The sequence below is a fragment of the Pristis pectinata genome, chromosome 22 (genome assembly GCF_009764475.1).
Source record: "Pristis pectinata isolate sPriPec2 chromosome 22, sPriPec2.1.pri, whole genome shotgun sequence".
NCBI lineage: Eukaryota > Metazoa > Chordata > Chondrichthyes > Rhinopristiformes > Pristidae > Pristis > Pristis pectinata.
Window position 1 is genome coordinate 2,660,419 of NC_067426.1, and position 25,710 is coordinate 2,686,128.

A 25,710-nucleotide genomic window follows, 5' to 3' on the forward strand; every position below is an offset into this window, starting at 1 on the left:
TAAGGTTCAGAGCCCTTGTTTCTGATTCCACTGCTTTACTCTTCTTCTGAATGAGGAATTCTATTGCGTATGGTCGCTCTTCCCTCAAAGACATTGCATAACAAGATGATTAAATATTCCTTTCTCATTGCACAGCAGTCAGCCTGGGCTAACCTTCCTGTGGTCGGTTCCTGAACTTATTGGTCTAAAAACCATCATATACACACTCTGGGGTTTTCAGAGACTTTTTCCCAGGGTGACAATGGCTAACACGAGGGGGCATAATTTTAAGGTGATTGGAGGAAGATATAAGGGGGATGTCAGGGGTAAGTTTTTTTACACAGAGAGTGGTGGGTGCGTGGAACGCACTGCCGGCAGAGGTTGTGGGAGCGGATACATTAGGGACATTTAAGAGACTCTTAGATAGCCACATGAATGAAAGAAAAATGGAGGGTTATGTGTGAGGGAAGGGTTAGATAGATCTTAGAGCAGATAGATAAAATGTCTGCACAACATTGTGCTGTAATGTTCTATGTTCTATGTTCTCCTCTACAGATTTATTGCTGATTTGGTTTGACCAATCTTGGTTGAATTCTTGAATACATTTTTAAAACATTATCCATTGCACATCAAACTGTTTAGTGAAGTTTCCCAATCTGTGAAAATCCAGTAAGGAACCCTATGGATTGTTACCTCTGCTTATTGACTCAGGGGTAAGGAAACCAGGCTGACAACTAAGGAGCATTTTTCAGTGGTATCAGAATTGTGAGGAATGCATTTTTACAAATTCCTCCAATTTCTCTTCGTAGTGATCTTTCTTTTACAAGGATGTTGCCAGGATTTGAGGGCCTGAGTTATAGAGAGAGGTTGGTCTTTATTCCGTGGAACATAGGAGAATGAGGGGCGACTTTATAGAAGTGCTTAAAATTATGAGAGGCATAGATAAGGTGGACGGTACAGTCTTTTCCCCAGGGTAGGGGAGTCCACAACTAGGCGGCATAGGTTTAGGATGCAATACACAAAATGCTGGAGGAACTCAGCAGGTCAGGCAGCGTCTATGGAGGGAAATAAACAGTCGACGTTTCGGGCCAAGACCCTTCATCAGGACTGTGGGACCTGCTGAGTTCCTCCACCACGTTTTGTGTATTGCTCCAGATTCCAGCATCTGCAGAATTTTTTGAGTCATAGGTTTAGGGTGAGAGGGGAAAGATTTAAAAGGGGCAATTTTTTCCACACAGAGGGTGGTGAGTATATGGAACGAGCTGCCAGAGGAAGTGGGTGAGGCAGGTACAACAGTGTCATTTAAGAAGCACTTGGATAGGTACATGGAGGGGCAGGACTTAGAGGGATAAGGGCCGAACGCAGGAAATTGGGATTAGCTGGGTGTGCACCATGGTCAGCATGGACTGGTTGGGCCGAAGGGCCTGTATCCATGCTGTATTGCTCTAGAACTCTATCTATATGTAGATTAAGGACACCATGATTACTGTTGTACCCCTTTCTGTTGAATTTCATCCCCTACATCACCAGTACACTTTGGGGACCTATAGAAAACGCCCACCAGCAATTTCTGCCTCGTGGTCTTTCTTAGCTCCACCCAGTCAGATTCCACCCCTCGATTTTCTGAGCCAATGTCCATCCCACCATTGCATTGATTTCCTTCTTCACGAACAATACTGTCCTACCTCCCTTCCCTTTTGCTTGTCCCTCCCAAATATTGAAAACCCCCATTTGTTCAGTGCCCTACAGCCGCCTCTCTGTGGTAACAACAGTGTCATAACTGTTTACATCTAATTGCAGTGTTAATTAATCAGCCTTTTTGCTAACACTCTTCACATTAAGCAACAGTGCCTTTAGAGCAACACTCTGCTGGAAAACGGATATAGGGTTTCATCCCAAAATATCAACAATCCCTTTCCTCCCAGATTCTGCTCGACCTGCTGAGCTGTTTCTCCAGCAGATTGTTGCTTCAGATTCCAGCATCTGCAATCTCTTGTGTCTACAATGCCTTTATACGCATCTTTTTGCAATATTAACCCATTATTAGAAAGAGGACCTCTAAAATAAACCTGGATATGTGCATGAGGGATTGTGACCTTTAGAGCTACAGGCCCAATGCTAGAAGGTGGGATCAGACTGACACAGACATGGTGAGCTGAATGGCCTCCTTACATGCTGCAAATTTTCTATGATTGTCTGACGGATGATTGGGTTAAAATCACTAGAAACAGCATTGAAATGGAAGAAATTTTAAATCATTACAGTGGTCCTGTCATCGAACAGGACATGTTATCAAAAGATGAGATTAAAAATAATTTAACCACACTTAAAATAAAGAGAAATATTAAGTAAACTAATCAAAGCTAAAGTGTAGAAGACCCCTAGTCTGGATGGATTACATCCATACGTTTTGAAGATTGTAAGGAAGATGCAACAGAAGCACCATTATAGTAATTTAATATTTCATTAGTAAACCGTCTAGCACCAGAGGCGAGATGTACAGCGAATGTAATACCTAGATGTGGATATTACATTACAGAAGAAAGGACTTGTTCAATGAATCACAGACCAGTCAGTTTACAGTGGTGCTGATCAGTATGGAATAAAATTCCTACTGAAGGGGCAAATAGAAAATTTTCTTGGAACAAAAAATGTTAAAATCGAATTGTTTGTACAGGTTTCAAAATGGAAAGTCTTACTTAACCAACCTCATTAAGTACTCTGAAGAGCTGGCAAATGAATTAAATAAACGTAGATTTGCAAAATTTTTGCAAAGACCATTACATGATGAGTTATTGAGTGTGTGGAACCAGTGGCAGGCTGAGTAAACAGCTGGCTGCAAAACAGGAAGCAGAGAGATGGGGTGATGGAGAGCCGTTCAGAGATACGGGAGGTGGAGAGTGAGGTCCAAAGGCATTAGCCCTGCGATCGCAGGTGTTCCCAAGTGTATTAGCAATTTACACTTGCTAAGGCACATTGAGGAGAGGATGCAAACAGTTTCCAGAGGTGGAAGGTTTGTTAGAAACGGTCAAAGAAATTGTGGAAATTTCCAACACAGAAGGATCCCACTCAACTGTCAGAATTGTGAGGGATTCAAATAAAGTGATAAAGAGAAATTGGTGCCATTGACAAAAGGGTCAAGAGGCACAGGACTCAGATTGAAGATTATTAGTAAAAAAAACCAAGGTAATATTAGAAAATTTCTCCCTTTGCAGTGAGTATTTACAATCTTGAATTCACTACCTGCAAGCAAGTCCCACAATGACTGTCAGTCAGGAATTTATCACATCAGATTCCAGCATCTGCAGCCCCTAATGTCTCCACTTATCATCTTTGACTCTACCTCCAGCCTCTCTTGCCCCCACCTGGCTCTATCCCCTTTTTTGCCTCTCTCCTGATCTGTCTTTCTGTATCACCCACTAGCCCCTGTCCCCCAAATGGCTCCATCTGCCCATCATCTCCTGGTTCCACCTATCGCCGGCCAGCTCCTGCCTCACCCCTCCCTCTCACCTCTGTACTGGCTATTTCCCTTGAGCACTCTCAGTCCTGATGCAGGGCCTCAGCCCGAAATGTTGACCATCCGCTGAGATCCTCCTGCAGTTCACTTCTTGCTCCGGATTCCACATTCCGCAGTCCCTTTTGTATAACTATCTCAGGTGAAAATATGTCGCAGGATTGGGAAGTAAAACCAGGGAATGGGATTAACTGGATAAATCTAGGATAAACGACCTTCTCCTGTGCAGTGACAATTCTATAATTCCATGTAATTTAAAGATTGTTTGCAGAGCAAGCCTGTTGATGCAGAGTGAAAATTAGCACTATGTCTGTTGGAGTGCAGGAATCTCTGAAAGTGAGTGAAGAGCAGTGGCTGGGTGCTGTGTCTCTATTCAGAGACTAAACAAGGGCTGTGTAAGGTTCAGAGCAAACCACGTATTAAGCTTACTAAAATGTCAATCAAAGCAATAAAAGCAGTAACCATGGAGGATCAAACAGAAAGGCAATGGAGACCAACTTGTGTATCCCATCAGCAGGAACAGAGTATGTTTACCACAGTAAATGACATTTATCTCTAAGTGTGCCCTATAATCTCCACCACTAAAAGTGTTGGAAGCGAAGGTCATTCTTCTCAAAACAAATACTCTGTTCGTCTTGTAAAGAGAAAAAAAAGTCTGGTTCATACCCAATATAATGTTTCATGTTCTGTGAGGACCTGTGTCCTTTTACGGCACTGTTTTCTTTTTAAGATATTGCAAGGGGAAAATCCTCAGCTTTCATCTATTGCAAAGTGCCATGAATAATTTACAAGCTGACCAAATGTAGAATTGTTCTCACAAGCACTAACTACTTCTCCAGAACTGCTGACTGGTGCAAGTACTGAGTGTGTATAACATGCCCTCGAAAAAGATATAATTCCGCAAAATAAACAGGAGCTGGGAACCCAGTGGTGGAGAGGGCTACCTCAGGTTTACATCTGGTGCCGGGGAAAATTTCAATGAAGAATCAAATGCAAGGAAAATCGTGGTTTTCCTGTCACCTGTCAGGTTTGTGAGTTTGTTTCTGACCCCCTTCTGTGTCTGACCTCTAATGATGTGGGACCCTGGACGTGCACAGTGATGATTAAAGCTGTACCACATGCCTGGACATCAGTGCTTCTGTCCACAATCATACAGCTACGTCAATGGTACTTAAAGGGAGACTTGTCCAAGTGCATTGGATACAGTGATGGGAACTCCCCTTAAGTAACATACTTGTCCTGCCCTCCCGCAAACCCACCCCCCAATCCCTTTGCTTACCACCCCCACACCTTCAACCAACATCACTCTAATTAACAATCTGCCTAATATCCCTTCTTCCTCCATGGCCAGGACTCCCTCAATATCTCCACCACCCTACCACTGTACACAATCTTGGAAAAAGGCCTGTTCATTGGTGCGTGACCCCTTGGACCCTTGTGCTACTGGATTCTGGGGGCAGGCCCACAGACAGAGTACTCACTGGTCCACTCTGCACCGACAGTTCAATGTACCCGAACTGGCACCATTCAATTCTCAGATCCAGAAGTCACTGAGTTAACTCAAGAGGTCTAAGTTTTTCAGAGTTTTCACTTCTGCCCTAATAGGGAAGAGGTTCCTGAGGAGCTGTTCAATTTATGGTGCATAGAACATACAGCACAGGAACAGGCCCTTCAGCCCACAATGTTGTGCCAAACTACTTAAGCTAATGACACCTAATCCCTTCTGCTTGCACATGATCCATATCGCTCCAATTTCTGCATGTTCATGTACCTATCTAAGAGCCTCTTAAATGCCTCTATCATATCTGCCTCCACCACCACCCCTGGCAGCACATTCCAGGCACCCACCAATCTCTGTGTAAAACAAAACATGCCCCGCACCTCTCCCTTAAACTTACCCCCTTTCACCTTAAATGCATGCCCTCTAGTACTTGACATTTTGACCCTGGGAGAAAGATACTGGCTGTCTACCTATGCCAAAAGACTACTCTATCTATTTACCTAAGATATTTAGCATGGAATTAAAATACAGAACATTTCTGTACTTGTCTTTGGAACTGGTATGTTCTGGGTGCCATTAGATGAAGGGTGCGTTACAAACTCCTGATGCTAAAGCACTTGGTGATGGTAAAACTCAAAACTTGTAAAAGAATTGGTGAATAAAAGATCAGAGAGGGAAAGTAATAAAGGAACAAAGGAGCAAGAGGAGGCCATTCTGTCTCCCAGGCCTGCTCCACTAATCAATGTGCTCAGGACAATCCAATACCTTGACCACTTCCCCACCTGGACCATACATTCTTTCAGGCACTTAGTGTCCAAAGTTCAATTCATCCCAGCTTGAAAATACTCAGTGGCTAGGTATTGGAGGAAGAGATTGAAATCCTGATTCATGTCCTCAGATTCTGTAAGTTGATGTTATTGATAAGTTATCTTATTTTCCTTTCAGGAAGTTTGCTTGATTTCTTAAAAGACGGTGATGGAAGGATATTAAAGCTGCCGCAGCTGGTTGACATGGCAGCACAGGTACTGGAAACAACTTTTCTATCGGTAATTTCCCTCGCATGATTGTGTTTCATTGCAATGGGACCAGATACACGTGTATTCAGAAGCAGGCTCTACTGGGTGTGATGATCCATCCAAGCAGATGTCGTGGGCTGTTGGAGTTTTCAGTGCCTGATCCGATCTTCACGATTATCCACATCCTGCTGCATCTGTCATGTGTTTGCCCACTCACTCAATCTATTGAAGTCATTTTGAATCCTCCTGATAATTCATAATCCCACCCAGTTTTGTGTCACCAGCAAACTTTGAAATATTGCATTTGATTCCTTTGTGCAAGTCATTGATGTATATTGTGAATAGCTAAAGCCCAAGTACTCCTTGTGGCCCTGTGACAATCCATGAGTAACTCCCCTCCTTCCCAACAAAGGCCTATTTATTGCTTCTCTCTGGTTCCTGCCTGTCGACAAATTTTCAATCCCTGCCAATACATTATCCCCACTTCAATTTTACACACTGAAATTTTGTGGGACTTTATCAAAACCCTTCTGAAAATCCAAGTACGTTACATCCACTGGTTCTCCTTTATCTATTTTTATGCCATGTACATCCTCAAAAGATTCCACTAAGAAACACAATTTCCTTTTAAGGATTTCATGCTGACTTTGTCCAATCCAATCTCAGCATCAAAGTATTACTGAAATACCCTGCCATTTCCCCATTCCCCATTATGAATTTCCCAGCTTGTGAATGTAGGGGAACCCACACTTGACTTCACTAATTGTAGAAGCTTTATTGTTTTTATGTTCCCTGCAAGTTTACTCTTCTACTTTATTTTTGGCATCTTAGTCAATTTCTTTGTCTTCCTTTTGCTACAACCTAAACCGTTCCTAATCCCCAGATTTGTTACTTGGTCTGGCAATCCCAGGTGATGATTCCTTGGATCTAAAATTGCACTTAACTACTTTTGTTCGCCGTGGTTGGGTCACGTTTCCGTTTACACCAGGCGGAATATATAACTGTTGTAGTTTTTGCATTTGCTCCTTAAATCTCCGTCATTGCCCATCCAATGTCATGCCTTTTAATGAAGCTCCTCAATCTCTCAAAGCCAACTCACTTCTCCTATCTTTATGATTTCTTTTGTTTAGATTTAGGACCCTAATTTTGGATTGAACGACTTCACTTTCCATCGTAAAGAATTTTATCTTGTTATGGTCACTCTTCCCCAAAGGTTCCCAAACAACGAGGTTCTTAATTAACCCTTTCCGGTTGCACAGTATCCATTCTTGATTAACCTGTTGTTCATTTGGTTGTTCCACATACAAAAAGCCATTCACAGCTTGCATTGCAGCTTGGTACGGCAACTGCTCTTCCCAAGACCGCAAGAAACTGCAGAGAGTTGTGAACACAGCTCAGCATGTCACGGAAACCAGCCTCCCCTCTATGGACTCTGTCTACACTTCTCGCTTCCTCAGAAAAGCTCCCACCCCAGACATTCTCTCTTCTCCCCCCTCCCATCGGGCAGAAGATACAAAAGCCTGAAAGCACGTCCCACCAGGCTCAAGGACAGCTTCTATCCCACTGTTATAAGACTACTGAATGGTCCCCTTGTACGATAAGGTGGACTCTTAACTTCACAATCTACCTCATCATGGCCTTGCACCTTACTGTCTGCCTGCACTGCACTTTCTCTGTAACTGTAACACTTTATTCTGCGTTCTATTAATGTTTTTTCCCCTGTACTACCTTGACATACTGATGTAACAAAATGATCTGTATGGATCGCTCGCAAAAAGAAAGTTTTCACTGTACCTCGGTACAGGTGACAATAATAAACCAATTTACCAACTTACCATTCTGTTAACACTCCAGGACTTTGTCCTTTAGGAATTCCCCTTGGTGCTTCTTAGCTCCACCCAGACTGATTCCACATGAGCATAGAAGGCTAAGTGCTGGTAAATGGGATTACTGTAGATAGGTACTGATGGTCAGCATAGACTTGCTAGGCCAAACAGCCTGTTTCTGTGCTGTATGACTCTATATCATCTTTACTTTCTGAATTATCCTTTTTCACTGTTGCACTGACTCCATCCTTCACTAACAATGCCCCCTGATCTCCTTTCCCTTTAGCCTGTCCTTGCTACATACTGAATACCCCTGGGTGTTCATCTTCCAGCCCCGGTCACCCTCAGCCACTGCTCCCTGTTTGCACTGACCCTGTATCATTCACATTGCTAACTAATCCAACTTCTTCTGGATGCTTTGTGCATTTAGATACAACTCATTTAGATTTACCTTTTTAAATTTCTTAGACACCTTAGCATTTTTATTTTGTACTACAGACCTTGTTAGTGGAAGAAATAATCAGTTTTCCTTGAAAATTGCTCAGTTTTTTCCCTTCTATTTTTGCCATTCCATTTCTTCCCCTCCCTCATTTCACCTCCCCCCCACACCCTCACCCTGAGAGTTAGCAGGAGAAGTCATTTTGAATGGAAGAGCCAGTGATTCCCTCATCAGTTGGTACAATGAGAAATGACCTTGCCTCACTGTTTCTTGCTTCTCATTTTGAATGTTCATAATTTTTGTGGAATAATATACCAGCTGCCATCAAAGGAGTGTGACACGACTTTCCACCCTGTGTATTCTACAGTCAGTGTCAAAAACTCCCAGACCAGGCACTGCATAGAACAGATGTAGGCAAAAGCTGTTGTACATTACTCCAACAACATGGGTTAACATTTGGTTTAGCAGAGCACCCCTGACTAAGCAAGCACACAGGACATCCTATGTTCATCCCCTGGATATAAGATTTCTTTATTAGTCACATGTACATCGAAACACACAGTGAAATGCATCTTTTTGCATAGAGTGTTCTGGCGGCAGCCCACAAGTGTCGCCACGCTTCCGGTACCAACATAGCATGCCCACAACTTCCTAACCCGTACGTCTTTTTGGAATGTGGGAGGAAACCCACGCAGACACAGGGAGAACATACAAACTCCTTACAGACAGTGGCCGGAATTGAACCTGGGTCGCTGGTGCTGTAATCACATTACGCTAACCGCTACACTGTCATTGGCATGTTCTGCATTTATTGCTCCTTCATTGAGAAGGTGGTGCTGAGCTATCTTCCAGAACAGTGTCTTGGAGTGAATTATTACAGAGCTAATTCTCAGCACTTCAGAAGCTTAGTGCCAGGGATTACTGTCCGAAAGGAAGTTGACGGAGACAAATGTAAGAACTTTAAAACCATTAGACTGGACAGAATTTAAATCCAGATCCCAAATGTGAAGGGGAGGTTTGTCGATAGCAAGCCATCTGACTGCGGTGCTCATTTTAAGAACTTCGAAGTGTGCAGGGCTCTAACCCCAGCAGCTCGATTCAATTAGTTCCAAAATGATCACAGTAATAACTGACCTTTCAGTTCATGCACTGTGATCATTTTGATTTATTTGATCCCTGTACTTCACTAAGTGCTACCTCTTTAATAATTCCTGTGGTTCTTCCTTCATTGCACACAGATCGCAGCAGGGATGGCCTACATCGAGCGAATGAATTACATTCACCGAGATCTGAGGGCTGCCAATATACTTGTCGGAGAAAATCTCGTGTGTAAGATAGCGGATTTTGGATTGGCAAGGCTCATTGAAGACAATGAATACACAGCCCGACAAGGTAACGTATTCTCGCTGCTTTGTGTGATGTACCTTTGCGATCCCTGAAGTTCAATAGTGCAAAACTAATTTTAAAGTGACATTTTGTCAACTTTTACCAAAGCTTGTGGCCATTTTGTGTCCTACTTCCCTGAGGATTTCACCGGATATTTGCTGCATCTCTACTGAAGTGGGCCAGGGCAACATTCTTTGGGACCAGGGTTAGGAGTCGGTGGAGATGACGGAAAGGTTCTTCGTGACTCAGTCTGAATGTCATGAAATGCATTTGAATGGGTTCCCACAATGGAAGTGTGGCTCATAGAGTAGTACAGCAGGGAAACAGGCCCTTCGGCCCAATTTGTCCATGGCGACCAAGATGCCCATCTAAGCTAGTCCCATCTGCCCACCTTTGGCCCAAATCCCTCTAAACTTTTCCTATCCATGTACCTGTCAAAGTGTTTTTTAAGGGTTGTTAACGTACCTGCCTCAACCACTTCCTCTGGCAGCTCGTTCCATATGCTCACCATCCTCTGGATGAAGAAGTTGCCCCTCAGGTCCCTTTCAAATCTTTCGCCCTCCTCTTAAACCCATGTTCTCTAGTTCTTGACTCCCCAACCCTGGGAAAAACCCTGTGTGGACTCATTTGTCTATAACATCACCCCTCAGTCTCCTACACTCCAAAGAATAAAATCCTAGTCTGACCAACCTCTCCTTATAACTCAGGCCCTCAATTCCTTCTTTGCACTCTTTCCATGGAGTGTGTGCAGTCAGCCTCAGACCTAGGAGTTTGTGCAGTCAGCCTTAGACCTGGGTGTGTATGCAGTTAGACTTTGCCTCTGAGGGCAACACCCTGAAGACATTCCGACAGTGGTCTGTGTTGTCAAGGGTTGGCCACTCACCAAACCCAGGGCCAGTTGACCAGCATGGAACTCAGCCAATGAGGAGGGCTTTCCTCAGCTTCATTGGTGTCCAGTTGCAGGACTTGGAGGAGTTGGCACTGTTGGAAGAGCCTGGACCTAGAAAAGTGTAGCTAACTGTTCCACAGACTTCTCTCACTAATGACTCCATCAGCACATCCTGATTTCTTGAGTTCATATTCTGCTGTCACATCTCGACAAGAACTTCTGAGCCTGACTTGAAATTCGTCTCCAGAGGCCGTGATGGCATTTAGTTAAATGAGGTCACACGGTGGCACAACTTGTGCAGCTGCTGCCTCACAGCTCCAGTGTCCGGGTTCAGTCCTGACTCTAATGCTGTCTGTGTAGAGCTTGCATAGATGGGTTTCCCCTAGGTGCTCCAGTTTCTTCCCACATCCTGAAAATGTGCAGGTTAGTAGATTAGTTGGCCGCTTTAAATTTTCCCTAGTGTGGGAGGATCAGGAGGAGTTGATGGGACTTGAGGAGAACAAAATAGGATTAGTGTAGGATGAATGTAAATACGTGCTTGCTAGTCAGTGTGGATTCGATGGGCTGAAGAGCCTCTGCTGTTATGACTCTGTGACACTAATTGTGGAGATAGTTTCCAATAACTAAAGACCCTCACCATTCAGGACATACCCTCTTCTCATTACTACCATCGGGGAGGAGGTACAGGAGCCTGAAGACCCACACTCAATGATTCAGGAACATCTTCTTCCCCTCCGCCATCAGATTACTGAACGGTCCATGAACCCATGAACACCACCTCATTATTCCTTTTTTTGCATTATTTATTTATTTTTGTAACTTATAGATTTTTATGTCTTTCCAGTGTACTGCTGCCACAAAACAACAAATCTTATGTCATATAAAAACTTTCAAAAAAACATAAGGATAGCTAAGTCACCAGGGCCAGATGGGATATATCCAAGGTTATTATGGGAAGCGAGGGAAGAGATTGCTGTGCCTTTGGTGATGATCTTTGCATCCTCACTGGCCATGGGAGTAGTGCCAGATGATTGGAGGGTGGCAAATATTGTTCCTTTGTTCAAGAAGGGGAGTAGGGATAACCCTGGGAATTACAGATCAGTGAGTTTTGCTTCAGTGATGGGCAAATTACTGGAGAAGATTCTTAGAGACAGGATTTATGGGCATTTAGAGAAGCATAGGCTGATTAGGGACAGCCAACATGGCTTTGTGAGGGGTAGGGCGTGCCTCATGAGCTGGATTGAATTCTTTGAGGATGTGACAAAGCACATTGGTGAAGATAGAGCAGTGGATGTGGTGTACATGGATTTTAGTAAGGTGCTTGATGAGGTTCCTCATGGAAGGCTCATTCAGAAGGTCAGGAGGCATGGGATCCAGGGAAACCTGGCTGTGTGGATTCAGAATTGGCTCGTCCATAGAAGACAGAGGGTGGTGGTAGATGAAGTGTATGCTGCCTGGAGGTCGGTGACTAGTGGTGTTCCGCAGGGATCTATTCTGGGACCCCTGTTCTTTATGATTTTCGTCAATAACTTGGATGAGGATGTGGAAGGGTGGGTTAGTAAGTTTGCAGATGACATGAAGGTTGGTGGTGTTGTGGTTAGTGTAGAAGGTTGCTGTAGCTTACAACAGGACATTGATAGGATGCAGAGCTGGGCTGAGAAGTGGCAGTTGGAATTCAACTCGGAGAAGTGTGAAGTGATACACTTTGGAAGATAGAATTTGAAGACAGAATACAAGGTTAATGGCAGGACTCTTAGCAGCATGGAGGAACAGAGGGATCTCGGGGTCCACGCCCATAGATCCCTCAAGGTTGCCACACAGGTCGATAGGGTTGTTAAGAAGGTGTATGGAGTGTTGCCCTTCATTAGCTGGGTATTGAGTTCAAGAGTCGCGAGGTAATGTTGCAGCTCTGTTAAACTCTGGTCAGACCACTCTTGGAGTATTGTGTTCAGTTCTGGTCGCCTCATTATAGGAAGGATGTAGGAGCTTTAGAGAGGGTGCAAAGGAGATTAACCAGTGTGCTGCCTGGATTGGAGAGCATGTCTTATGAGGATAGGTTGAGCAAGCTGGGGCTTTTCTCTTTGGAGAGAAGGAGGTTGGGAGGGGCATAATTTTAGCGTGATTGGAGGAAGATATAAGGGGGATGTCAGAGCTAAGTTTTTTACACAGAGAGTGGTGGATGCATGGAACGCACTGCCTGCAGAGGTTGTGGGAGCAGATACAGTAGGGACATTTAAGAGACTCTTAGATAGACGCATGAATGATAGAGAAATGAGGGACTATGTGGGAGGGAAGGGTTAGATCGATCTTAGAGCAGGATAAAATGTTGGCACAACATTGTGGGCTGAAGGGCCTGTACTGTGCTGTAGTGTTCTATGTTCTATAAGTCAGTGATAATAAATCTGATTCTGATTCTGATTCTGATTCTGATTCTGATTCTGTCAGGGGCTCAGATGTTAAGTCCCAGCAGGAGAATTTCAGGTCCATGGGTGATGCCAACTGTAAGGAATTCAGAAATAAAAACAGAAAATACTGGAAGATCTCAGCAGCTCATCAGTATCAGTGGAAAGAGAAACAGCTAATGCTTTAGGTCAAGGACCTTTGAATAAGGAATTCTGGCCCAACAGCTGCTCACTAGAACCTGCATCTGTGGGAGGGGTGAGGAGGAGGGGATGGCTAACACTGGCATTCAACCAGCTCCTATATCTATAAAGTCCCACTGCAGGCAGCCGCCCAGCCTCTCGAAATTCCAGAGAGGAACTGCCACAACATTCTGCCCCCAAACAGGACCTTTCTTCTCCTGTTTTCTGCCATGACGTTCACTTTCAGCAGAAGCATTGTTTCTGAGAAGTCAGATAGTTTATGAGAAGTGCAAAAGAGTGTTTATTAATGTGCAAAATGTGGTGAAGTAACTACATCTTTAACTTGGATTTGTCAGGGCAGAAATTGTATTTTGATGCTCAGAATCATTATCTTGGCTCGTCAGTGAGTGACAAATTCTACTGTTGAAAATCTACCTCCCTCACCTCATGTTGAGCTTGCTGGTGAATTATTGACTTAATTATTTCTTTCATGTCAGTTCCTTAACAGGATAAACTTAGTGAGGCAATTATTTGATACTCGTATCATTGTAACTATAACGACCCATATTCCTAGTTGTAGTTCACCACTGAAGTACTTTTACAGGGATTCATGCAGTGATACTTTGAACAAGAACCATGCATAGAAAGATCAAGGCAGTGATGTTATTGACAGGCCTTTTAATGAAGCTTCACTTTATCATTTGTGCAATTGTAAAGTTGACTTTGCTGCAGATAAATGGTGCCTGTTAAATTTATTCATTAGAGTCCATTACTGTAGCCTGGTTAGTGGGAGTTAAATTTTGTTTCTCATTTGCTCTCAAAATGCAGGCATCACAAGCAAGGCCAGCACTCATTGGCCATCCTAATTGCTGCTGAGAAGGTAGTGGTGAACTCCCTTCTTGAACCACTGCCGTCCACCCGGTGAAGATGTTCTTGGTGCTCTGTTGGGGTGGGAGTTCCAGGATGGTGTGCAACCTGCAAGTCCTGGTGGTCCCATGTGTCTGCTGCCCTTGTCCTTCTCAATGGGGGAAGCCATGGGTTAAACCACTGCTTTAATTGATAGTAAAAAGAATCAAATGCACATTTGATCAGATCTCATAAAAGGCTGAAACAAAAACAGATAATTTTGGAAACACTCAGCAGGTCAGACAGCATCTGTGGGGAGAAAAACGGAGTTAAGGTGTCTGGTTGAGAACTCTTGGTCAGAGCTGATCTGACAAACAAGAACAAGTTCAGATAAGGGATCTCTTGGACCAGAAACATTAATGCTGTTTCTCTCTCCTCAAATGCTGCCTGACCTGCTGAGCGTTCCTGACATTTTCTGTTCCTGTTTTTGATTTTCAATTAAAAGTTTGTGATTGAATGAAACAGCTTGATCCCTTTAAACACATTTTCAGACAGAATGATTTATTGCAATAAAATAATATGGAACACCCCAAAAGCAAAATGCTGCAGATGCTGGAAATCAGAAAATACTGGAAATGCTCAGCAAGTCAGGAAGCATCTGTGAAGACAGAAACAGGTGATATTTCAGGTTGATGACATTACGTCGGTCCATGGGACGTTGGCCTGGATCTTGTGCTCAGCAGTGAAGAGAAGGTGCTGTCCACTGGGATTGAGAGAAGCTGCCCATTAAGGTCCTGTTTACCAGAGTAAATAACAGTCTGAGCTATCATCAACAGCAGTGATGTCATCAAGCTGCCATTAGCCAATGAGACTGAATTTTTTTCAGCCAAGATCCAGGAAGTTGAAAGTTCTAATTAACTTTTTAAATTTTTTACAGAAGTAATGTAAAGATTGAAACTAAACTATCATAACAAAATATCATTTTCTATTAAAAATACTTGGAAATCTGGAATAATAATCCTGAGGGAATGCCACTCCAAACATAACATTACGTTTTCAGGACTGGCAGTGTCAGTAGTAATTATGGATTGGTTGATCATTAAAACCTCATTTTTCCTCAAGCACAATGCATCAGTGCCTAGAAGTCCTTCCCTGGTCCAGAGCATTAAGTGTGCAGCTCTGAGGTTCTGAATTAGCCAAATCTTTCCATTAAAGTCAGTGGAACACTCAGCCACCATTATATAGCCCCAGAGACCGGAAATGAATTTTACATTGAGTTCATCAAATCAGTGATCTTTAATTGATCCCACCTCCACAACTATGGCAGAACACTCTGTGGGAGAGCAGGGAATCACTGACAATGACTTGGAATTTCTGTGTTTAACTGCTCTTCTGAAGTTGTTGCTGGACTTGGAGTGATGCTGAGGTACTCTGACATTTTCATCACTGTTTACATCTTTATGTAGTTGGATGGTGCACCTCTGTTCCTGTAGTCCACTGACTGACATTAATCTCTGTAACCTTTCTGCAATGTGACAGTCTTGAAGAGCCCAATGCCATGTTAAACCTTTCTTCAGGTACCACTGTGTAGTCTCTCACGTCTCTGGAGTAGAGAAGAATGCTGCAGGAATGTTACAGGCAATTCTGGTCACCTTTGAAACAAGTCAAGTTTATTGTCATGTGCACAAGTATAGTGAGGTACTGTACAATGAAAATCCTGCTTGCAGCAGCATCATAAGCACATAGGTACAGATGAAACACAGAATATAAATTAAAATTATGCCATAGTGAAAAGAAAGTGTGCAAAAATGAGACCTCAGTGCAAAAAGAGCAAAGACACAATCGAAGACAAGTCCATGACAGTGCAAGAGGAGGTCTGTAGTGTTCCATTGCTGAGGTAAGGTTAGGGTTGTGCAAGTAGGTTCAAGAACCAAGTGGTTGAAGGGAAGTAGCTGTTCCTGAACCTGGTGGTGGGGGACTCCAGGCTTCTGTACCTCCTGCCTGACGGTATTAATGAGAAGGGGCCATGACCCGGATGGTAGCGATTCTTGATGATAAATGATAGATAGACAAAGTTAATGAGCAAAGTAAAATGATCACCTTTGCTATCCTTTACAGGGGCGAAGTTTCCTATAAAGTGGACAGCACCTGAAGCTGCCCTTTATGGAAAGTTTACAATCAAGTCTGATGTTTGGTCATTTGGAATCCTCTTGACAGAGCTGGTTACCAAGGGAAGGGTTCCATACCCAGGTAAGAGTGACAATGCATATCAACAGACATATGAGCCCCAGGTAAATGAAGTTGTACCATACATTATCACGTGCACATCGTGTGTCTGCTGCACTAACTGAGGCACTCGTGTTTAAGTTGTAACGACGGTGCTACTTCTCAATGCCAGCAACCTGGGCTCAATCTTGACCTCCAGTACTGTTTCCCTCTGTCCCTGCGAGTTTCCCCTGGGTGCTCTGGTTTCTTTCATCCCAAAGGCATGCAGGTTGGTAAGTTAATTGGCTTCTGCAAATTGCCTCTAGTGTGTAGTGAGTGGTAGAATCTGAAGGGAAAGTGAGGAGAATAAAATAGGGTTCATGTAAATGGGTGCTTCATGGTTGGCATGGACTCGATGGGCTGAAGGGCCATTTTCCATGCTGTATGTCTCTATATGTCTACAATAGCACCCAACCAGACTCTTGAACAAAGTGTGTACAGTCAGTCTGGCAACAATTTTCATTTATATTGCGCCTTTAATGAAGTAAAAATGGTGTTTCACAGGAGCGTCATCAAGCAAATCACATGTTGAGGTGGATGGTCCAAAGGTTACTCACAGAGGTAGCTTTCAAAGGGCTCCTTAAAGGAGCAAAAGAGAGAGAGGGGGAAGTTCAGAGCTCAAAACCCATGCAACTGAAGTCAGTGGTGGAAAGATTAATATCAGGGATAGACAGGAGCGCAGAATTGGAGAAAACTACAGAGATGGAGGGAATGAGACAATGGAGGAGAAGCTGGCTTTGGTAGAATGATCTATTCCAACCTAGATTCAAAAAGGTAGATTAGTTACTCATAATGGAAATCCTAAGATCTGCAATCCCTGAAAATGTAAAAAACAGAAAATGCTGGAAAAACTCAGCAGGTCAGACAGCATCCATGGAGAGAGATACTGAGTGAATGTTTCAGGCGGAAGACCCTTTGGCAATCCCCAGGTGGGAAGGCTGGAATGTTTGCACCTTGTGTAAAGGGAGGAGCATCAATAACATAATCTTTGGGGTTTGGCCCTGAGGGGGGAAATACATTGGAGAAGAAACAAAAAGGAAGATGAGCTCGAGAAGAAAAGTTCAGGTGGTGAACTGCTCCACCAGGTTCCTTTATGGTTTTCTCTTTACCGCCATGAGCTCCTGTGTTGGAGGAGATGGGCTGGAGACCTGCCAGCCCCCATCTTGCAATGTAAGAAGGTGTCGTGAGTGAGTTGTCTGATTTGCTCGTTCCCTCCCTCACTAATGGGATCAGGAGGTTGCTGTGCAAAGCAGTGTGAGGACGGCCCTGCCCCTTGAACAGATGCAAAATACTGCACATGCTGGATAGCTTAAATAAAAAGTGAAGGTCATGAAAATGCTCATTACCCATAGAGAGAGGGACAGAGAGAGAGAAGAGACAGAGAGAGAGAGAGAGAGAGAGACAATGATTAAGGTCAATGAGCTCCATACAAAAGTGGACCCTCCAGTTTCCTTTGACCAGGTCACTGTACACTTTTGTTACAATTCCCAAGGGAAGTGTTCCACCTAGGAAACAATATACGTTTGGAAATAATGATTTGGAAGTCTCCAGCACAATGTTAGATCCCAGCTCGTTACTGAGGACAAGCCTCAAACAATGCCTGAGTAAATTCTCCTACAAAGAGCTGTGTGGGATTAGAGCAGGAGGGGGCTTCAGTTAACAAACCACCCAACCCTGCTGCGGGATCTGAGACCCTAGGAATGGGGGCAAAGTGGGTTACCTATTTTACTTTAGTTTAATGTTTATCATCATTTGTATATTATGTGTTTTTAATTGACTGTTTATTAAATTAATGTATTAAAATAACGATTTATCTCAAGTTTAATAGTTAAGAAAGATATCTTTTATTAGTCACATGTACATTGAAACACAAAGTGAAATACATCTTTTGCGTAGAGTGTTCTGGCGGCAGCCCGCAAGTGTCGCCACGCTTCCGGCGCCAACATAGCATGCCCACAACTTCCTAACCTGTACGTCATTTGTGGGAGGAAACCAGAGCACCCGGAGGAAACCCACGTAGACATGGGGAGAACGTACAAACTCCTTACAGACAATGGCCAGAATTGAACCCAGGTTGCTGGTGCTGTAATAGCATTACGCTAACTGCTACCCTACCACGCCTGCATTTATAAATGTCTCTGATATTCAGAGACTTCAAAACTTAACTTCTGCAGCTGGCAAGGTTCTGGCACCAGCCTCGCCAGCTGTCAGGGGAGCACCAGGGATAGGACGACCTGATGCCCTATCACCATCTAAAGCTCACCACTGGACTCAAGGCAATGGACGGTCATTGAGATCCACCCAGGTATGTGTTGGGTGGGTGGACCAAGAAAGGGCAACTGGGCCATTGTTTCAGCTCATTAGACATTCAACAGCAGGTTGTCCTGGACCTTAACCCTGTTGCTCTTTTATCACTTTATCCCACCATACACTTTGTAGGTGCATTTATAAAATCATCGCTCATAGTTGGGCACTGAATAATGAACTGGGTTTTAATACTGAGGTGGACTGTTTAACACTGTTTAACACAAGCCATATATAACACTTTATTTAGTAATAAAATTGCTGAGTGAACATTAAAGGCAGGGTTATTGTGTGGGTTTCGGTGCCAGAGACAGGCAGAAATAAGGAACATTGTGGACAGCTGGGCTTTTGTTCACCCTCTCTGTCGTCTTACTTCAGGAATGAACAATCGTGAGGTTTTGGAACAGGTGGAGCGAGGTTATCGGATGCCATGTCCAAACGCGTGCCCGGCCTCTCTTCATGAACTCATGGTGCAGTGCTGGAAGAAGGATCCGGAGGAGAGACACACCTTCGAGTACTTACAGTCCTTCCTGGAGGACTACTTCACGGCCACGGAACCCCAGTACCAACCCGGAGAGAACCTCTAGCTGCCAGGCCTGTCGGAACATTCCTTCACCAGTGTTGAAATATTTCTGACCATGTGATCAAGCTGTGCAGAGGATGATGGAGAGTTAGCTTTAATGGGACTGCAGCCTAAAACTTGAAGGAATTCGTCCAGGATGAGACCATCTCACACACTTGCAATTAACAGGACCCCAGCCACCCCCACCAATACAGCCAAGTACATTAATGACAAATGCAGGACACAGCAGAATGGTTGCATGGGAAGAGGGGTAATTGGGAGGTTGGGGTGGATATTACCGAAAATTACTGATGCTGTTGCTGGGGCCCAGACACTGAGATCAAGATCTACCAGATATGAATGCAGAACAGGGCAATTGTCTCACAGCCTGTCACTGCATTGTTTCTTGGAATGTTGTTTTCAGGCACACTGTACCATGAAAAAGCATTGACTGATCTGCGATGCTTATTTAACAATGTTGCATAGGACCATACTAAAATGGCTATTTTCTTTCTAATTAATATTTCACTGAGCTTTTGTATTTGATTTGCCATATTCCAGACGTATTTTATTCTCTTCTTTGTACAATTTTGTAGGCCCTTGAAAAAAGAGATGTATTTAAAATGGCTACTGTTTTTTTACAGTGATGTGAAGCCAACAACTTGTCTAGTTTAATCACTGAATAACCTGTACTTTGGCTGTGAATGGAGTCTGTTTAGCACCAATATTTTGTGAGTACAAGTAATGGTAATGGAGAAGAAACAAGAGTGAATAATTTACAAGATGAAATATGGGATACTGTGATGCCACAGTGTTTGAGTCACTGCATGACATTACTTGTGAGCAGCTGAAATGTGGAGGTTACTGGTCTGAAATGTTGATATGGTGTAAAGGAACCATGCCAGGGAGTAAATCAAAAAGGTGATTCATTCCATCACCATGAGACTGAAGATTATAATCATTCCATGGTGTTAACCACTTTTAAACACTGGGTTTTGGTACATGGGGCAGGTCAGCTCACCCACACCCAGTGAGAAGTTAAGGGTGTCACTGCCATGGTGATTGGACTTCATTGTTGGCCTTGGCTGTTGATACTTCAATTTTCATTAAGTGCCACTTTTGAAAATACACTGGTATCTTTATAACTCCCAATGCTATCCAACAACTGACCGTACCAAGAGCAGCGCGAGAAAATCCGTCAGTGAGCTGATGTCCAATCCAGCCCTGAAATTAATCAACGTGATCATTCTGAGCTGTGAATTGTGTCCGACAGTTCTTCACTGATGAAGGTCAGACCTGCTTGGGACAGAGGAGAAGCTTGAGGATCGGGATCAGATTGAATTTCAGCAGTGCTTTGGAGCAAAAAGGAACTGATTTTTTTTTACAGAAGGATTAATTTTGCATTATTTAAGTGCTTTATTCACCCACCTAACATGATCCCAACTGCCAATCTGATAATTATTTTCTCATTGTTACTTGTGCAGATTACTGAAGATTAAATTTCTGCTTGCTCTAAAAGCTGCATTATTCCTTAGCATGTCTTGGAGTAGAACATTGTTTTAGTGGATTTTCTTACCAGAGCAGGGCTGCACAGCCTCTGTTGCACATTATGTAAATTTGTTGTTTGATGTATTCGTAATTGACCCAATTACAACAAAATAAAATGGAACTAAAGTTACTTTTGCAGTCAGTCTTGGCAACCAGACTCCAATAAAATGTGGAGGAGTTTTTGTTTTTGTCTTTTGTGACACGTTCCGCATGTTCCATGTCTCCTCTGCTACCCCTCTGGAATCCTCACACTTCAAATGCACAATACTCCTCGGAGTACTTATCCCTCCCCCATCTGGCTCTATCGGTCCATCAGACAAACCAGCCTCCCCTCCATTGCCTACACTTCCCACTGCCTCGGAAAAGCAGCCAACACAATCAAGGATCCCTCCCACCCCGGTCACTCTCTCTTCTCCCCCCTCCCATCGGGCAGAAGATACAAAAGCCTAAGAATACCTACCACCGGGCTCAAGGACAGCTTCTATCACGCTGTAAACACACTCTTGAATGGACCTCTCATACACTAAAAGATGAACTCTAGATCTCCCAATCTACCTCATCATGGCCCTTGCACCTTATTGTCTACCTGCACTGCACTTTCTCTGTAACTGTAACACTTTATTCTGTATTCTGTTTTCTTTTCCCGTTTGTACTACCTCAATGTACTTATGTGTGGAATGATCTGCCTGGATGGCACAGAAACAAATGCTTTTCACTGTATCATAGTACATGTGGCAATAATAAATCAATTACCAACCCCTCCTCACCTGGATCCACCTATCGCTTATCAGCTCCTACCTGACCCCTCCCCCTCACCTCTTTATACTGGCTACCTCCCATCTACACTCTCAGTATTGATGCAGGGCTGAAATGTCAACCATCTCTCTAGCTCCACAGATGCTGCCTGACCACTAAGATCCTTTCACCCTGGATCCGAGCATCTGCAATCTCTTGTGTCACCACTTGGAGCACAATGGGTGGGCTTCTCGGGAGAGTGCCCCGACTGCATCCCAGTGACACCTGTGAGAGACCAGCCCAATGTTCCTGGTTGGGTATCAGTAGCCCAGCTGGATGGGAACCCAAGCTTATTCCACACTTATTTGATCACTGCTGTCACCTTGCAATGGACTGCATGTGGACATGATCAGGCTAAGGCACCCCAACAGCTGAAAGGGGATTCCTGCCTTGGGATCAGGAACAACGTAAGTTCAATTAGTTATTCTATTTTGTTTAGTGTTTTCGATTATTTTAATCAACTTTATTTTTCATTTTCTAAAGTAATATTTTTTGTTTCAATTATTTACAACTCTTTTTGAAAGTTTCCAATAATCAGCAACAAATAAGAGTTTAAAAAGCCTCAAAGACTTTGAAAGAAGGTGAAGCTGTGCCCCAGTGACCTGTCAAAGGGTGTCAGAGTGTTCCAGGAGGCGGGGCCTCATCAACACACTGACCAGCCCTGAAGCCTCACTCTGTCTCGCTGCTTCACTGTGGGGTCAGGAAGCCCGACTTTCATTGCATTTTATTGCATTTTCATCGTATCCTATGAAGTGCTGGAAATACTGAATAAAGCAGACATGTAAACAGTTTCAAAATAGCTCCACCTGGACCATTAGGGTGAAAATATTCCTATGTTTTCCTTATTTCTAGTATTTTCTGACATTATCACAATTTTTCAAACATATTATTTCTAGTAAGTATATATTTGGATGATAATTCCCATTCCAATGTCTCCAGGATGCAGACAGCTATTGAAGGGATCTCTTGTACATTAAGATGGACTCTTGACCTCACAATCTACCTCGTAAGGGTCCTTGCACTTTATTGTCTGCCTGCACTGCACTTTCTCTGTAACTGTAACACTATATTCTGCATTCTGTTATTGCTTTTCCCTTGAACTACCTCAATGTACTGATGTGATGAAATGATCTGTACGGATGGCTTGCAAAACAACGTTTATCACTGTAAGTAGGTACATGTGACAATAATAAACCAACTTAGCTCTGTATGTAAGAGGGAAATTAAAATCGGTGCCTGGGATGATTGGACCATGTATCTGTACTGGGGCAGCCTTGTTGACCTGGTTTGGCCATACCTGTGTGAGTGCTGACATGGTTGCAAAAGCTTACTGACCTGTGAAGCCCAAAGGTTCTGCCTCTGAGGCCAGCCAATTGGGAGAGTGAATGGAAGGATGGGCCAGTATTGGGTCCACAGAGAGTGGTCTTTCATGGGGGTGGGTTTCTGAGGACAGGACGATGGCAAATGTTGTTCTTTCAGTTAAGAAGGACAGCAAGGACACACCTGGTAACTGCAGGCCAGTGAGCCTGGCATCGTGGGTTGGGAAATTATTGGAGAAAATTCGATGGAATAAGACTTGTGTACATTTGGAAAGGCAGGGGCTGATTAGGGATGGTCATTATGGCTTTGTCTGGGAGATATCCTCTCTCACTAATCTGGTTGTTTTTTGAAGGTTAAATAAGAAAATTGGTGAAGACAGGGTTGTAGATGTTATCTATATATGCTTTAGTAAGGCATCTGACAAGGTCCCACAGGATAGGCTGGAACAGAAAGTTAGGGCACTTGGGATTCAAGGTGAGCTAGCTAATTAGATTGATAATTGGCTTGGTGATAGGAGGTAGAGGATAGTGTGGAAGGATGCTTTTCATTGTAAATCTATGACCAGTGGTGTACCACAGGGATTGGTCTGTGATATTTACTAATGACCTGGATTTAAATGTGGGAGGTATGATTAGTAAGTTTGTGGATGACACAGAAATTGGTGGTGTTTTGGATAGTATGGGAGGTTGTCGAAGGCTACAGCAGGATATAGGTCAGATGGAAAGTAGGGCAGAGCATTGGCAGATGGAATTTAGTCCCTACGAGTGCAAAGTGATGCATTTTGGAAAATCAGCTGGGGGTAGGACACATACAGTAAATGGTAGAGCACTAAGAAATGTTGATGGTCAGAATCTTTTTTCCATGGTAGGGATATCAATAACATAGTTTTATGGTGAGATGAAAGAGTATCAAAGGGGATCTGAAGGGAAAAATCTTTATACAGAGACTGGCAAATTAGTAAATTGGTTTACCATTGTCACATGTACCGAGATACAGTGAAAAACTTGTCTTGCACACCATCCATACAGATCAATTCATTACAAAAGTACATTGAGGTAGTACAAGGTAAAACAATACCAGAGTGCAGAGTAAAGTGTCACAGCTACAGGGAAGTGCAGTGCAGGCAGACAATAAGGTGCAAGGTCACAACGAGGTAGATTGTGAGGACAAGAGTCTGGTTGTTATCTGGAACTCAGTGGCGGAAGAGGTGCTGGTATCAGATACAATCACTATGTTTAAGAGGCATTTAGACAGACTCTTAAATAGGCAAGGCACAGTAGGATACAGTCCCAATGCAGGCAAATGGGAATAGTGTAGACGGGCAAAAAGGTCGGCATGTACGTGATGGGCTGAAGGGCCCCATTCTGTGCTGTACAACTCCATGACTGTGGAGGCCAGGTCGCTGAACATATTTCGGAAGGAGGCAGACAGATTTCTAGACACAGAAGGGATGGAGTGTGAGTGGGAATATGGCATTGAACTGGAGGATCAGCCATAAATAGATTGGTTATCAGCGCAGCCACCTCTTTAGCTCCTCATTTTCCCTGTTTCTATGGGAACTGCTTGCTAATTAGAGTCACACGCACTCTTCCAGGGGTGGAAGGGTTGATACCTTCGAAATAGCCTGAAATGTTCCTCTCATAATATTCTTTAAAGAGACCCCTTTAAAGAAGTTATTGTAGTTCCTAGGTAGTTATTGCATTATAAGAATATTATTCACAGGTTTGCTATTTTAGACAGTTAAGAGTTAACCTGACAGAGCGAGAGAACGAAGAATATGTCAGTCTAATTGCTACCATGCAGATTTACATGCACGGTGTACATTGGAACACTGCACCACTCTGATTCGCATCAAACTAAATTCATTAAATCAACATTTGAAGATTTGTATAACTGAGAAAATCTTAATTAAACTGTTGCCCACTCACCTAGCATCACCATGCCTGAAACATACTTTAGCAGAACCTCGCTGCTGATCTCAGTTCTATGATTAAAATGTTGCTTATATCCTTGATTAGGTTAAATTAAACTAAATTCATTATCAATAGATTGGAAGATGATTAGCATGAAATGAATCTTAGAACTTTCAGTCTCCTTAAATCACTCAGATGAGGAAAGCATCATTTGGAGGCAGTAATCAGCTAAAGGGGTGGATTATCAGTCTCATAAAAACGTATTTCTGGTGGTTTATTTCAATTTTAAAAGTTCAGAGTACTCCTCAGGAATTAATCCTTAGATTCCCTGATCCTTAATCAATTATTTTGCTATCAAGCTGGTTTATTTTATTGATTATAGACCATTTTAACTTGGTTTTCCTGTAAAACAGTTTACTCTTTGTTTGTGAAGCCACTGCTGTACCTGAGCTGAAAAGCTGCCAGTGGAAGTCATTCCAATATTGGAGTACAGAAATTAAGTCAGCCTGATCAGTCTAGCTCCACACCCTGAGGCGTTCCTCTTTACTGAAGCTAAAAGACTAGATATATATTAGATAATTAAAATTTAATCATCACTTAAGTAACAGTATTATTTCTTTGCTGGTTTATTCTCCGATTTCACACCAAGTTCTCTTCAGTTGATCAGGGTCATATTCCCCACTCTAGCCTCAACCTAGTCATCGCCAACTGTTCCTCTGAGGGAGAGAAATTGCTCTCTGGTGGGATTAATGTCCACAACTCTATAATGTAAAATCATAATATAATGCGTGACAGGAAAGGCCATTTGACCCATAGTGCTCATGCTATCTCTTCAACAAGAGCTCTCCAATTAGTCCCCCTTCCTGTTCAGTCCCACAACAATGTTAATTTTTCTCTTTAAGTATTTATTCGATCTCCTTTCAGAAATGGAGACTGCAGATGCTGGAATCTGGAGCAACAAACAATCTGCTGGAGGAACTCAGAGGGTTGAGCAACATCTGTGGGAGACAAGAAATTGTTGACGT

The 25,710-nt window shown here is 43.2% G+C and overlaps 1 protein-coding gene across 12 annotated transcripts in view; it reads left to right on the top strand.

The window, feature by feature from the left end:
• Positions 1 to 20,787, top strand: part of LOC127581677 (tyrosine-protein kinase Fyn-like) — a 261,877-nt gene extending 241,090 nt beyond the window's left edge. For all 12 annotated transcript variants that reach the window (XM_052036287.1, XM_052036284.1, XM_052036286.1 and 9 more), the window contains 4 exons: positions 5,940 to 6,016; positions 9,514 to 9,667; positions 16,097 to 16,228; positions 18,926 to 20,787. In XM_052036287.1, the coding sequence (XP_051892247.1) occupies positions 5,940 to 6,016; positions 9,514 to 9,667; positions 16,097 to 16,228; positions 18,926 to 19,134 (572 nt within the window). In that variant the 3' untranslated portion in view covers positions 19,135 to 20,787. The remainder of the gene's footprint in view (positions 1 to 5,939; positions 6,017 to 9,513; positions 9,668 to 16,096; positions 16,229 to 18,925) is intronic.
• Positions 20,788 to 25,710: the final 4,923 nt, after the last annotated feature.